The sequence below is a fragment of the Squalius cephalus genome (genome assembly GCF_949319135.1).
Source record: "Squalius cephalus genome assembly, chromosome: 12".
Taxonomy (NCBI): Eukaryota; Metazoa; Chordata; class Actinopteri; order Cypriniformes; family Leuciscidae; genus Squalius; species Squalius cephalus.
The window spans coordinates 607555-624126 of record NC_137133.1 but is presented as its reverse complement, the minus strand read 5'-3'; the positions used below and the strand labels follow the sequence as shown (position 1 = coordinate 624126).

The following is a 16572-nucleotide window of genomic DNA, read 5'->3' as shown; positions in this document are numbered from 1 at the left end:
CTGTGCCAAATTATATGTTGATCTCCAAAAAGAACAGCAAGAGGTTGTGCAGTGCCACAGTCCTCCAGCAGATGACATCATCCGATGACATCATCAGACTCAGCGCTGACCTCACCAGGACTCTTCCGGCTAGGGCCTAGCCTTTCAAAATGTTCTACTCAGAATTAGTTTGGGCAGTAATTTTAATATTTACAGTAGCCCCAAGAATGTATAAATGCATTTAAATTACCATCCAAATGTTTTAATCACTATTTTGTTTTGTTTTTCAATTTGATTTTATTTAGCAAGGACTTCATTAAACTGATAAAGTATGGGTTATGGGTTCAGTGAACTTCAGCCGGGTGACGATTTCTTCCACTTAAAATAAAGAGGAACGATAAACGTGATCAAATGTAAGATGGTTTCTCTGCAATATATAAACAAACCCCCTCCAAAACTACTCAATATCAACATCTCGTGTAATAGATGGAAAAATAGATTTTTGTTTTATATAATTATATACCTCAGTTCACGATGGGTTGATCAAGTTGAAAACTGTACGTGTCTCTCTGAAACATCCTGCTGGGGTCGCTGTCGGACAGTGTTACTCTAGATTAGAAAAACGAGTGATTTCCTCACTCTTGAGTAATTCAGCTGCTTTATTAGGTGTCACATAGATCAGATTTAACTGGCTGCTGTTTAACATGTGCTAGCCAATCAGAGAACTGTCCAGCTTATTCTCCAGACACTGAGGAATCATCAGCGCACGCATATCAAAACTCATCATACATTACACCACCATGATCCAGGCCACCAGCAGATCTCTAATCCAGGACATAGGATAAATATTTTAACAGATGAAATATTTTAAGACATTTGTAGGCTTTGAAGTGTCATCAGAGATGAGGTTGATCTGAAACCCCAGATCTGCTGAATGAGCACAAGTCCTCAGAGAGAGGGTTATTGCTGGAGGTGATCCTGCGAGAGGTTCAGCCCTCTGTCACAGTGGAAACCAAGAAATTATATATTTAATGGCAGTTGTTTAACACCATGTTTTGTACACATGTAACGCCAGTTGTTACACAGTAATATGCCAGGACAGCCGTTGCTGCTGGAGCCAGCGCTCGTGTTTCCACTGGTTTAAGAGTCTGACGTGGAAACTTCACTGGTTCTCTTGTTGGAGACCAATAAGGTTTCAAGGCCTGTCCAGAACCCGGGGCCTCATTTATAAAGACGTGTAGAATGATCCTAAATGTGAATGTACTAACATTTTAAATTTCTTAAAGGCATACTATGCAGTTTCCATTTTTCTCAAACAGCGCCCCCTAGAGTCGCTGTGGAGTACTTGTGTTTAACGTTACTGTCGTAAGTACCGTCTCTGCACCAAGCGGCAACCTCCTGTCTCTCTCTTGAAACCAACACGGAAGTGAATTAAACGGTAATTCATCGACTGGCCACTAGAGGCCGGCTGCAGAAGTGGGTCAAATCTGCATCTCCCCCATGTTAAAATGCCCAACTTTACAGCAGAAAACAACATGTTTACAGCCTGGAGCAAAAAGTGGCTTTGGTCTATACAGCTAATTTAGCCCTTCATGACGACTGTGAGGGGGGTGAATTTTTTTATAACTCATCCGTTTAAATTATATTAAGCCTTAAATTTCTGCATAGTTAAGGGTGTGTCCACTTTTGAGTGACAGGTGGATTCCCGCTGCTGTGGTCATTAGTCATCATTAGCCGTTTGTCTGCTGTCTGTTAGCCGTCATGCCAAGATGGCGACGGTCGGCCACGCCCACTTTAGGCTTCAAAAACGGTCTTCAGAAACCTACGGATGACGTCACGGACACTACGACCATATTTTTTTACAGTCTATGCTCTGCACTCTTCCGACCGCACTTTCTTTGTTTTCTTCGTCGACTCTGCCGTGATTCACGTCTGAAATGCGTGTGTAGGCTGCTTCACATGTTGTTGATGTATGTGACGTCATGTCGTAAAGCAGGTTGTGATTCTCGCGAGATTTGTTGGGACGCCACCTCTCAAACTCGCATTGCTAGTTTTGCCAGCGGCGTATCCCCCCCCCCCCCCCCCCCGCCCGCTTGGCTATCGGGATGATTCGCCCCACTACGAGTTTGTTTACCATCGAAAGCTGTTATATTAAGGTACAAATCTTGCATAGTGTGCCTTTAAATGCATCCTTCTTTATAAATTGCAGCTCATCTTAAATTCAAGCGCAATGTGAGCAAGCGCATCTCCCATCTACAGAAAATCCACGTGTATCTCTTTATGGTTCAGTCTATGGTTGATACTGATGAGCAAAATCATTATGACCATTACAGTGCCGACTCACCGAGGCTTGGACTCTACAAGACCCTTCAAGGCGTCCAGTGGTTTCTGGCAGATTCTTCAAGTCCTGTAGGTTGTGAGGTGAAGTCGCTGTGGATCAAACTTGGTGTATCACATCCCACTGATGCTCAACTGGATTGGGATCTGGGGAATTTGGAGGCCAGGGCAACTGCTTGATCTCTTCATCCTGTTCCTCAAACCATTCCTGATCACTGTGTTCAGTGTGTCAGGGTTCATTATCCTGCGGAAAGAGCCGCTTCCACCGGTGTCATGAAGGGCTGGACCTGCTGGATCTTGTCGTCCCACAGTGCACCCTGGTGCCACCACTTCCCCAAGGCAGCGACACACACGTGCACGTGATGTAAAAGAAAACAGGACTCATCAGACCAGGCCAGCTTCCTCCACTGCTCTAAGGTCCCGTTCTGACGCTCGCGCTGTGACACTGATAGCCTTCATTCCCTCGGGCATCGCTGACTCTCAGATGTCCAACACCCTGTCGCTGGTGTGTGGTGTGTTCCTCAGATGTCCAACACCCTGTCGCTGGTGTGTGGTGTGTTCCTCAGATGTCCAACACCCTGTCGCTGGTGTGTGGTGTGTTCCTCCTCGGACACTGTTGGTAAGTTCTCACCATTGCTGACCAGGAGCAACACACACGAGATACTCTGACCCATTCGTCTTGGCATAACAATGTGGCTCGTGTCAAAGTCGCTCAGATCTTCATTCCTGCCCGTATAAAATATATATATATATATATATATATATATATATATATATATATATATATATATATATATATATATATATATATATATATATATATATATATATATATATATATAAAATTTATATTATGTATATAAAATTTATATTATGTATATAATAAATTAATTTCAGTGACAATTATCACAAAGCAGGTGCTCATTTGTGCATATAGTCATATTAATCCATCTTGTGATTGTCGTTTATCTTTACATTTTAATAAACAACGTTGGATTATTTTAATTAGTGGGATAAATGAGCTCACAAATTTTGTAATAGTCTTCATGTCAGCTTTTGCCCTTATGAATCCTGATGTGTTCTTCACTTTTGACATTGGATGAAATCCATGGAAGTTATGATTTTTAAAAAAAGTGCATTTTATAATTTAGGCACTGGTGTGTGTGTGTGTGTGTGTGTGTGTGTGTGTGTGTGTGTGTGTGTGTGTGTGTGTGTGTGTGTGTGTGTGTGTGTGTGTGTGTGTGTGTGTGTGTGTGTGTGTGTGTGTGTGTGTGTATAAAGTTCCAGATCAGCTCTTGGATGATAAACTGCTTGTGATGTTCCTCATTTGTTAGTTGCTTTGGATGAAATCATCTGCAACACATCTACACATGTAAATGTAAGATTATGTGTCCCAAATCAACAGCAGTTTTTAAATGCATGAACCAAAACTTTTGCGGTAGCACACGAGCGTTTGCAGAAGATGGAATTTGAATGGCCGTCATTCACGTCCACAACGCTTTGCACATTCAGCTAATCCGAATATGCCTTCAGCTCTCAGTAATGGTGTAATACAGATGAACATGAACACACTGTACCATGTTTTAATGAATTGCGTACAGAAACCAGTGTTTTATGGTCTGAGGTCAAGAATAAAGATGGCTCCACTGAAGAGACCAGCTCTTGTGTGTTTCACCTTTGCTGCCCGGCGCTTTATAAACTGTGTTTAAGTGATTCACCCACGTAAGATGATTCATCCTCGACTGTTAAAACACAATATCAGAGCGATCAGTGATGCTCCTGATGGAAACCCCACACCGCTCTCCACCCGTCTTGACTGATGCGATCGCTGTCGCTCTTGATGAACACACCATGTCACCATCATCATCAGTGGAACAAATTTGTTTTTAATTTCATCTCAAGAGCTTCAATCACCCTTCATGAAATTGTTGCCTTGGATACCTCTCTAAAACTCATGAATCTCTGATCAAATTTCAGGCCCTTTGAAGATCTTTTTGTGTCGCCTTCCTCAGAAAGATCAGCGTCCCTCCCCCCCGTCTCCACTGGTTACACCACAGAAGGAGAATATTCATTAACAGCCCCCGCAAATAATGTGGTTCAAGCGTGTGTCAGTCACAGTGCTCTCTGTGTCTCAGAAGGAACTAAATACAGCTTGGATGTGCACCACAAACCCTAACGCTTAAAATAATGAATTGGTTTGAGTAGGGCCAACTCAAATTATACAAATTACTTCCATCAAATGAACTTTTATGAGTATTTAGAACTTTCTTTTTCTTTTGAGTTCACAAAACTGACTCATTTTAAGTAAGTTGAATTGTTTCATTGTTTTGAGTTGTATGAACTTGTTTCTTTTAAATTAGACAAACTTAAATTGATCTGAAACTGGGCTGGGATTTCTATTTCCCAGCATGCTTTGCCATGACACTCAAAAGGGAGAGTAAATGCTAAAATTAAGTGTTATATAATGTTTTTGTGCCAGATTAATGTTAAGTGGGAGATTTAGTAGTGTTTAGTGTTTTGTTATGCTAGTTCAGAAGAGTTTCTGGTTTTTGGGGGGTTACCATCAGTGTGACGAGAGGAGCATGAGCTTGGTTTGAGAACAGTGTAAAGTGTTTTTAATTGCTGTACTCATTCAGCAACTGCTATTTTATGCTAATGCTATCAAAGCATTGTGTCACCAATTAGCAAGGTAGCATTTACTGAATTAGCTAGTCAAACCTAGACAAGTTTCCACTACTAAAAATATTTAAGTTAAAATTACTTTATCAATTTAAGTTGTACATGAATTAGCTTACTCAAATATTTCAAGTTAAGAGCAATTATAATGTATGATTACAAAATAAAATCTGCACGTTCTGCTTACTTAAACGTTACATTTCTTAACTTAAAACGTGATGTAACTGATTACCTCAAATTATTTGAGTTTTGCCAACTTATTCGGTTTTACAGTGTGGCAGGATGGACTGACTTAAGACTTTTTAAACCCTGATTTGCGTGTAAAGTATAAAGATCTGACGAGAGGGACATCGCTGAAGTAAAAACTAAAAAGTACCATTCCTTCGGTACCAAATCAACACTGAAATTTGAACATGAAATGATACCAGCCTTTCTGCGGTACCGGGGGATCTAATGAGTTATTTTAGTCATTACTCAAAAAAGAGTAACTCACATTACCCTCAACATTGCCCATATGTAATTCAACTAATCTTTAGTCACTGAGCCTACAAACTGTGAATATTAACGTCAACATGGCATCATAACTTACCGTGTTTACACTGTCCTGGGTCTCTCCACAGTTTAGCATAATTGTACGTTATTTGACTGCGGATACATCTTTTGTATTTCAGAGAGACGTGTAATAATACGAATGTCAGGAAATCAGTCAGAGAGACTGAGATATCCAAAGGGGGAACTGTCACAGCATGACAAGGTTGAACAGAAAGTGCAGAGACGAATCCTGTATTTCTTCTTCTACACAACGGTTTGCTGGTCCTTGAGCATGTCACCTCTAGTTACTCCGGGAGGACTGTTCGTATGGTAACTGTGCTGTGTGTCGCTTTGAATTCTAGCATAAACGGCATCAGGATTGATGATGTTCTGAAAGAGTTCAGTTCTGTGCTGATATGAACAGATTGCACTGATGAGAGATCAGGTGGTATATTCCACCATATCCAGACAGACACCTGTGCACATCGACTGTCTCTTAATAAACACATGCTGAGACACACTTCTCACAAATCTTCTTGACTTGATAAAGATCTCCACTCCTTTTATTCCTCAGAGATGTCTGTTCATGGCACTAGAGATCAGGGCCTTATGTATAAAGCCTCTAAGAGTCAAATTTGAGTCTTAAGTGTGTCAAAATAAGTATGACGTAATTTTACTCTTATTCCTGGACTTAAGAATAAGTGTGATTGATAAGTGTCAAGAATAGGTCTCCTGAATTATTTAAGAGTGCTAAAGAGGTGTCCTAGTTAGTAGTAACAATATGGCAGCAGAAAGGAGGAGAACACACACTTTCCAACGAACATATAATGTATTGGAGTTATATTGTGACACTATATTAGGGCTGAGAGAAATACATGAATATACTTTATTTTACCAATGTGAGGAAGACATTGAACGTTAGATAATGTGTAAAATATGTATGGGGTGATTTAATTGGTTTCAGGCCCTAGTTGAATTTCTCTGTCTTTTTTGTATGTGGGACTTTTATGTTTGGTGGAGAAACATCCTGTAGTTGGCAAAATGGACTTTTATTTTGACAGGAGAGCACCTAGGGGAAGGAAGGCCTTTAAGAGAAATGGCCAAGCAAGTTGAGAGAGGAGGCATGTGAGTTGATCCTGTTTGAATCAAACGGATTGGTGTTTTTTTTTAGCCTTCTCCTAATCTCCTATCGAGATTCAAGAGAAGACTTGTTTTTTTGGGGGTGTTTTTGCTATTTCATCACGTTTGGAGGAATATTATAATTTTTTGGACATTTTGATTTGTTTTTTTGGGGCTCAAGGACTAAGGATTCACACATAAGGACAATACTTCTCAAGCATGGACTATTTGATCAAGGACTCTCGGATAAGTGTCATTTCTTCTGATTTGACTATTGAGTTATCAATATACTTTGTTGGTTAACCTGCTTATGCCTATCTTTGTCTGATTACAAGTGTTGATTCAGTTATTCCCCTTATTCATTAATGCCTTGTGAGTACCCTGAACTTTTAAGTGACTACTGGTTTAGTTCAATTGCAAGTCCAGTTTGTTACAATATGACGACATGGAGTTGATAAAACGATACAAGCTTGATTGTCAAGGTATTCTTTTTGTAATTGACAAAAAGAAATTTGATAACTTCTCCCTTTGTACAAATCAATGCTCTACTTGCTGTAATGAAAGTAATAATGAGATTTATTTTGGGTGATTTATAAATCGCGTGTGCTCTTCAGTCCACAGTAAGCAGGGTCTGAAACAGCACTACTGAGGCACTGACCACACCAATCACACAGTCGTGGCCAAACGAGATGTCACCAGGGGATATTTGTTTTTATTGACCCTAACCCATGTAATCTGAGATCTCTTCTGAAAATGGGAGATAAATGGGCTCTTTTTCTGAAGAGAATCATTAGAGAAGCAGGAAACTTCAGCAAAAGTCTCCCTTTGCTTTCCATTTGATCTCATTGTTGTCTTGGTTAAACAAATGATGTATTTTACTGTAGATATCTCGCGGATCATGTAAATTCAGCTCGTCATGGCTTTATTGTGTGCTTCACGTGGGTATATCACACTCATTGTGTCTCTCTCCTCACTCCTCTTTCTCACCCTCATCTCTGTGTGAAGATAGTGTTTCTCTTTGACATCTGGACAGATCTGCCAATGTGCGACACTGCTCTTCTCTCAGGAACAGACCAGCTCGGACCCGCTCACATGAAGCCGCTGTCGCCACCAGTTAATACACAGTTTGGCGTTCGTTCACATGAGCAGATTTTGTGTAGACGTAAATTTGAGGAGACAGCAGATTCGAAAATAGCACAAGTGTCGGGCTAATGTCTAAGCCCAGTAATAAAACACAGTTGTCCTCAAGAGGTTTTATTTTCTGCTTTTCAGAGAGATTTGATTATTATTCTTAATTCTATTCTCATGCTAAAGAGAGACTGATTATGGAGGTCTTCAGGTTTGGCTCCGCCCTCAAGGAAGGAAGTGACATCATTTTGTACGGGTTTATTAAAGGAGAACTCCGGTCAATTTTAACATTGAGCTCATTTTATTGTACATTTGGAGTGCTGTCAGTACAGAGAACAACTACAAAAATCGGTGTTGCCTACACCGAGTTATTCTATTTTTAAAATTTGCACCTGTTGACTTCAATGGGGCAAGTACTAAACCTGCTTTTAGCCTCTTAACATCCTTGATGTGTCATTACAAGTGCACAGAAAATGTGAGTGATTCCTTCTGAGTGAACACGAGTGAGTCTGACTGCAGTAGATGTGAAAGATATCTATAAAAATGATGTTATTTAAGCCAGCGCAAATACCTGTTTACATCCTGTTTTTTGGTTGAAGTCCAAAGTAGTCGATTGCCGAGTTCACGCGCATAGGTTTAGTTACCTATGATCACGCGCGTGAACTCGACAATTTATTTATTTTAATATCAGTCTAATGCATTAAGCCATGTTAGTGTTTCAGTGCACGCGGGTTTCGTGACATCATCGAACTCCCATTTCATTGGCTAGGTGCCAACCAATAAAACGGCTCCTTTGACCCCCCCTCCTCCCGCCCCCTTTCTCTCTCACCGCCTCTGAGTTTCAAGTGCACAAGTTAGTTTTGCACCTGATATATCGCGAAAAGAGTAGCAAAAGTCAAGGCGCGAAATTTGAAATTGCAGTGACAGATTTGAGAAGCTGCAAGTGCCTAACTGAGGTTGTACCGCGAATGTGAACGTAAGATTAAACGCAAAATATATATTACAAGTTTGTGTCTGTCGTTGTATTTCTGTGAATGGCATTTTACACATTTGTGTCTACTTGTCTGCAGCTTCAGATTCAGAATACAGGTTTGTGACTATTGTTTGCGAGTGCAAATTTCAACATATAACTCATCCGTTTAAATTATATTAAGCCTTAAAGTTCTGCATAGTTAAGGGTGTGTCCACTTTTGAGTGACAGGTGGATTCCCGCTGCTGTGTCCATTAGTCATCATTAGCCGTCTGTCTGCTGTCTGTTAGCCGTCACGTTACCTCAGCTCATTGTCTGACTGTAAAAAATAAATAGATTCAGGAGTGACGCGCTGCCAAGATGGCGACGGTCGGCTCCGCCCACTTTAGGCTTCAAAAACGGTCTTCAGAAACCTACGGGTGACGTCACGGACACTACGTCCATATTTTTTTACAGTCTATGGTTATTTCACATGTGCATCATCACATGTAACGCTCATTTCTGCTGCTTCTCCTGTGTTTTGATCAGGAGAGTCAGTACTCTTTCTCAAGATGTGTATTAGCGCCCCCTACCGTATAACAGTGGAAACACGGAAATGTCCGTCAATGGAGGGGAATGAGTTAAAAAAACTAAAGTCTAGGCTCACCTCATGTTATGAAAATGTTTACTTTGCAGAATATTTCAATGTAGTGAAACCATATTCATTATCAATATAAAGTGAGCCACTGGCACATCTTACCCCGAAGCACCAAACACACTTCACCCCACAGTTGGAATGTTGACTAATTTCATAGAATAGAATAGAATAGAATGAGGCATTTATATAGCGCTTTCATATGTACTACTGTACACCCAAAGCGCTTTACAATCATATCAGGGGATCTCTCCTCAACCACCACCAGTGTGCAGCATCCACTTGGATGATGCGGCGGCAGCCACAGTACAACGGCGCCAGTGCGCTCACCACACACCAGCTATAGGTGGAGAGAGGAGAGAGAGTGATAGAGCCAATTCAATGTAAGGGGATTATTAGGAGGCCATGATTGGTAAGGGCCAATGTGTGGAATGTGGCCAGGACACCGGGGTTACACCCCTACTCTTTACGAGAAATGCCATGGGATTTTTAATGACCACAGAGAGTCAGGACCTCGGTTTAACGTCTCATCCGAAGGACGGATGAGAATGATTCATAACTCATCTTTCTCCAAAGCCTTTCTATGGTTTTGGTTCCTGAATGAATTTGCTTTGACTCATTTTACTCGCCATCTAGAACATTCGCTTTGGAAAGGAAACAACGGTTATGTTAATATCATAAGATGTTATTGTCCCATTTACGTGAAACAAAGTGCATCTTGATGTATCCTCACATCCTTACAGGTGTAACTGGGGTAAAGTGAGACACTGATTCTGATCATTTGTATGATGCCGGTGGCTACTAAGATGAACTTTATGCTTACTTTAGTCATGGAAATGACAGCGCTCAAGCGTCCTGCTTTACCCGCACTGGCTCTACTTCCATCCATTATTTGCTCTGCTTGTAAAAGCAAAAGAAGTGTCACAATTCCCCTAATAGAGATTATATCACTTAAACAACAGCAAATGTCTTGCGAGACGGGAGTGTGTTCCAGCGATGATAGTTAGTGTTGTAATGATCTGCATCAGGGTGATTCAGCTGGCAGGGTGTGCTGGCACGCAAGAGCGTTTCAGAAGACCCGATCCTCCTAAAGCTCACTAATCACCCACACACAGCGTTTGCAGGATCTGCGGCACGGCAGCGGCTGAGGCTTCATTTATCCGCTCATGTTGCTAGGTTACATGCTGAGATGTGGGCTAAACTCATGGATTCTGGACAGCGAGTGGACAGCGAGATCATGTGAGATGCTTCTGAAACAGCACCGCATCTAAATCATTAGGCTGTCTCGACACATCCAGCATACGGTTATTGTATAAAAGAGGCTTAGAGTTTTTTCAAAATCCATAAACTCTTTCTGACTGTAACTCCTGCTCGAGTTCTCCATCCCCAAACACTGTTCGTCTGTTGTCTTGAGTTGTCAATAAATACTTTGGAGGCTCTTTTCTCATTGTTAGTTTATGTTAACTAATGTAGTTAACATGTTAACGAATGAAACCTAGAATTCCCTATTCTCATATAATTAGAATGATTATTAACGTCAAATCGAAATTGATTCTTGTTTTTTAATGGAATTTATTCTAAATGATTTATCATTATTGTGTTAATAATCTTTAATCAGAATAACTTCCTCCTGCAGAATCTCTTCTCTTCTCTGATGATGTGGGCGGGGCAGCCTGTCAATCACATGAGATCAGCCAATAGCAAACCACAACCATCCAATCAATTCCCCACAGACACAATCAAGCCCCGCCCACATTTGCTCTTGTTCCAGAAGCGTTTCACTCGGATATACGACACAATAGGAGAGAAAAGACTGCTGCAAATTCTATTTCATGCCGACTTTAAAACTTTAGAGTTACAGTTAACATTATAGTCCATTATAATCATCGGTGTGAGCAAGCCTTTAGTGTGTCTTATCTAATTGGTCGGACTGACAGTTTTCCATTACTGGGTAATCAAAAAGCCCTAGCAACCTTAGAACACCTTAGAAACTACCTAATTCGCTCCGTGCACAATATGGCGACCGTTGGCGTTCGAGCGTGAGTGTGTGGGCCAGTACTTCCGGTGAAAACTTCCGGTGATCTGACAGCGAGAGCGGGCGACGACAGCGACCGAGTTCCATTACCACAGAGATATTTTTTCACAATGAGTGTTTTTAGGATTCAAGAGAGGGACTTGCCTTCCAGAGGGTGACCACCTCAGCACTTCATCGCTGTGTGCCGTTATGTACCAGTTCGTCACGTTACAACAGAGAAGTCAGCTTTCATGCGTTCCCTGTTGACACAGTGGATACAGAAGATCCGGAGGGATCACTTCAGACCCGACCAAATTTTTAAATGCATATAATTTCAGTGTATTCCACCTGTGCGTTTCTATGCTTTCTATTACTGCATTTATTTTGTGCAAGTGAGATGAGTAAAGATCATAAATCATTATGTCTGGTGTTTATAAGCAGCTATACAGTATTTTACTACGTGTAAAATATACACAAACTTAGCTATATTAAATTGTTTGTGGTACCTACAGTTAAAAACATAAATGTAAAATATGTGATGATAATATTGATCGAGCAATTGATGCAAGTAAGTGAAAATATATGCGCAGAATTGAGAAAATAGTATTTATGGAGATAAATTGCAAACATGTGAATGTTCAGGGTGCATTTTATGCAAACAACTCTAATCGTAGTTGTAACTCTATATTTACAGTAGGCATAATTGTCATTGCGTATGCGTATATGAGTCAAACACAATCTTCTGTTCGTGAACAGTTGTATTTCATTCATTAATCTGACTATGCATCCGTGCATTTAATTGCCATTGGCTCGTGTGATGGTAATATGGATCTTAGTAGTATTTTAAGTGATAATTGATTCTATAAACAACTATAAAAGATAATTTTCGGCTTTCTCCGGCTCCCCGCACCGGGCGTAATGCGAAACCGGAAGTGTCAAACCCCACACTCGCTGATCCGAAATCCAACATGGCGGCCACGTGCAACTAGCCTATAGCTGTTTATCAACCACCCAGGGTTAACTCGGAGCTCGAGCAGAGCCTCGGGTTCAGCCTCCTCCAAAGACAGCAAGCCAAGTTGGTTTACCATTAACCTTTAAGGCTGAACGGGCAGGCGAACTAGTAAATGACTCATAGATCATGAATTCTGATACATGTGATGCACAAATGTACCTGAGAAACGTCTGTGTTCTGACAGCTCAAGTGCAGAAACCTGTACTTCCTAGATGGAGATCATAAAGCGACGTTCATGAAGTGATACGGTGTCATGACATTACCATCTCTGTTGATTAAACTGAAGCCAAGCGCACGTGTGTCAGATTCAAGAGTACGGCACTGACTAGAAAACCATACGAGTGAGTCAGTGCCATTAAAAGCGAAGGTCATTTAGCGACCCATCAGAAGCTGAAAAAATGACCTTGAATCCGACAAACTGAATTACCGGCGCTGAAAGAACAGAAGAGGCGCAGGAGGCACAGAGAGAAACCAGATTAACAGCTCTCTTTTGTGTGTCTCTCTCCTCTTCTGAGTCATGCGGTGCTCAGAGCGAGAAGGCTTCGGTTCGTTCTGCCCACCTCCTCTCATACAGAACATTACAGAAACAGAGCCGAGATGCAGACGGTCCTGAGGGCTCGACCACAGGGCTCTGGTGGAGCTCTCTCGACACCGTCTGCTCTCTGAAACATCACGCTAACTCAAGGAAAGTACAAGCCACTTATCACTGCAAAACTTTCACGTTTTAGGTGTGACTTAAGATCATTCAAGTAAATAATGTGACTATTAGATACAGTGGAATATTTAGGTAACATGGAATTGATCTATGCATTTTATCAGTCATATCAGAGTCATACGAGTCAATCGAGTTAATCTACCCGAGTCAAACTTTCGTGTAAAAGCATAATTAGAATGGAAACGCCACTTTTAAGATTGACCGTATTTTCGTTTTCGGTCAAAATGCCGTGTGAATGGGAGTGAATGGGGCACGACAGTGATAGTATCAAAATCACTATTTCTAAAACACTAAGAAGGCTCGACACAACATGAAACTGTGCTGGAACTCTACACATGAACTCCAGCACTGAGAACATTGTTTGTGTACACAAAGTTTACTAAAAAGAAAGGTTTTGTACGACTCACTTTATCAGTTAGTGTTTCCGGTGGCTGGAATTTTGTCAGTCAAAAGTAGTCAATCTCCGAATGCAACGTAATGAACTGACTCCATATGAGGAAATGTCATGAACTTGTAATTTCAATTAAAAGCATGATAACTTAGATAAAAAATTATCAGTGAATTTGGAATATGGAAACAAGCTTTAGGAGCTTTCCATCTTTAAGGCCCTTTCACACCGAATGCGTAACGAAAAAGCGGAACGAAAAAGCGAATAGTTCGTGTGCGAATAGTTCGCATCAAAACCATTCACATCGTCTGTGACGTTCAGAGAGCTTCAAAATTCCAAAACTTTCGCGCGAATCGCGCCGACAGCTGAGAAAACATGGACACTTCATCATCATCATCCAGTCATTAGTCAGCAGTGAAGACGAGCTTTTCATTTTATTTAAAAGACAGAAAAGAAGGTTTTGGGTGCACCCAATCTTACAGAACAGAGTCTGAAGGGGAGTATGCTAATGTGCACAGTTTTTTTGCGTCTTCAACTAAACAGTGCATTTTGTAATGTAACTACACATTACATGTAACACACGAAGTAAGTTAAAAATCATTCGACTAGAAACTGTAGATATCACACAAAGAATGTATAGTATACTAAAAGCAGCCCTAAATAGTCTCACTACATTTTGTTACGTGTTCAAAGTAAACACGGTCTCTGTCTCTATATCTTTGACGATAATAGTGTTAGCTTTCTATCCAAAATGTAGTTTAGCCTGCTAGCCTAAACAGCACAGGACTATACAACGACTAAAACTATCACACAACACACTCACAGTCAAGATAACCGATTTGGTTCGGCAATGCTACGCCACACATTGTCTTTCAAATCGTTGTCCTTGTAGTATGTGATTGGCTGAAGCCTATTCTGTCGCCGCAAAAGTAAAAAAAAATCGACATCGAAGCGGAAAAAATAAAAGTCGTTTTTTCGCCGCCGCACATTCGCGTTCGGTGTGAAAGCACTCATTACACAAACAGCTGATCAAAAAATAAACCCATCGCGCGAATTATTCGTGCGTCAAAATCGCGTCCAGTGTGAAAGGGCCTTTACTCTCCTCATGTTACGTTGCATTCGGAGATCGACTACTTTTGACTGACAAAATTTCAGCCACCGGAAACACTAATTGATAAAGTGAGTCGTACAAAACCTTTCTTTTTAGTAAACTTTGTAGTCAATGCTGGAGTTCATGTGTAGAGCCGCTGGTGATAATTCCAGCAGAGTTTCATGTTGTGTCGAGCCTTCTTAGTGTTTTAAAAATAGCGATTTTGATGCTATCATAGAAGTGCCCCATTCACTCCCATTCAAAAGGCAATTTGACCGAAAACGAAAATAGGGTCAAACTTAAAAGTGGCCATTTTAATTATGCTTTTACACGAAAGTTTGACCCGGGTAGATTAACAAAAAGAGCCTAGGTTCAATTTTGGCGAGAGTTACCCTTTAATTGTGATTGTGAACTTTGTAAATGTGAAAACTTATTGTAGCTTTGTATTTATAATAGATTGTAATGCTCAAGTAACCTGTCACTGTGAGTGAAGTCTGTGCTTTACATCAAGGACCGCAGTGGAAACAAGTTTTTAACTTTATTGCGTTATCCTTGACAAATGAGTGTATTTCACTACTTTCTTTGTCTAATACATCAAATCAAATCAAATGTAATAAAAAATTCTCCTTTTGCAACCTTTATTTTTAAGAGTGTCTTTTGTCTTTGATCGGTAAGTTGAGATATTCCTTAGTCTCAGTATTGTCAGGGTTCTGGGATCATGGATCTTAGAGATCTTAAAGGGCTGCAACATTGAGGCTTCATTGTAAAACGCCTGACCCTTCCCTGCTTTAAAAGTATTACTAACCCGTCCACGAGCTACCGTTATCAGACACGCTTGTGTGTGAATCCCGAGTTCACAGGATCATAGTGAATGTGTTGTAGAAACATTAGGTTCTGTTCACTAATGTTTCACCACTTCACGAGCACTATCAGTTTGTTCAGAGAAAGCTTCACTTCTATGGGATGTTCTGTAAAGCTGCAACACTGAGCAAAAAGATAAAGAACTTAATTTTCATTTTGATAGGGTCTTTGCACACACATTAATTATAGCAAGACATGATGAACTTCTTATTCTTTGACCTTTGGTGTCAGCTCAGAGTTGATGTGTTTTGGATAAATGAAAGCTCATCATTATGGTTTTGAGATAATAGTCCAGTAAGAGCGAGAGACATTGGTTAGACATTGGACATTGGACATAGAATAATGGTACGGTTTGTTAGAGGGGTGACACATCTTACCCCCCCCCCCCCCCCACTGTCAGTCTGACATGAGTGGGAGTGAGTCTACTTTCATCCTATCGACCTCTTGAAGTAACATTTCGCTAGAAGAAATGTCAGGATCTGTTTGACAAATACTGGGACAATCACATCTCTCAACAGGACTAATAGATAAACCTCATATTTGCTGTGTGTTGGCCTTTTTATTGGTTTGTGTGAGATCAGATCAGGCACATTTGTATTTTGTTCTGATATGATATTTAACTGCGGAACCCAGTACGTATAATGTTAAAAGGGCTGAGTGTATTTGAAGAAATCTCTGGCCATTTCCACTGGACTGTTGATCTACACTGGCCTCTGTTGTCTCGTGGGTCAGTGGATTATACACAGATGAGTCTCTGGACTATACTTTAGTAGAGTTTTACAGGGACTCTTTATAAATCCCTATGCTGAAGGCTTCTCTGATTAGCCTGAGTGATATTCTAACAATATTCCAACAAAGGGAGGAATAAACAGACTACATGAATACAGAACTAAAAGCATCTATCATTCTTTCAGCCCTGGTTGGAATTCTGATTCAAACATGACAAGAGGCTAAAATTTTTTATTTTTTAGGCACACTTTGTAATTACTGTACTTCAAAGGTCCCAATCAATATCAATGTCACCATTGTTAAGTTTTAATGAGAAAAAAATAGGCTCGACTTTGATGAAGGACAGAGTTTTCACTCCCAGTCCTCACTGTGTGACTTCGTGTTGAGAA

The 16572-nt window shown here is 40.6% G+C and overlaps 1 protein-coding gene across 1 annotated transcript in view; it reads left to right on the top strand.

Annotated features, from left to right (window-relative positions):
• Positions 1-16572, top strand: part of bub1 (BUB1 mitotic checkpoint serine/threonine kinase) — a gene marked incomplete at its 3' end in the record, with an annotated part of 54554 nt that overhangs the window by 16995 nt on the left and 20987 nt on the right. Inside the window, exons 10-12 of the mRNA XM_079888729.1 lie at positions 2269-2484; positions 2550-2675; positions 2842-2935. Of these exons, the coding sequence (XP_079744855.1) occupies positions 2269-2484; positions 2550-2675; positions 2842-2935 (436 nt within the window). The remainder of the gene's footprint in view (positions 1-2268; positions 2485-2549; positions 2676-2841; positions 2936-16572) is intronic.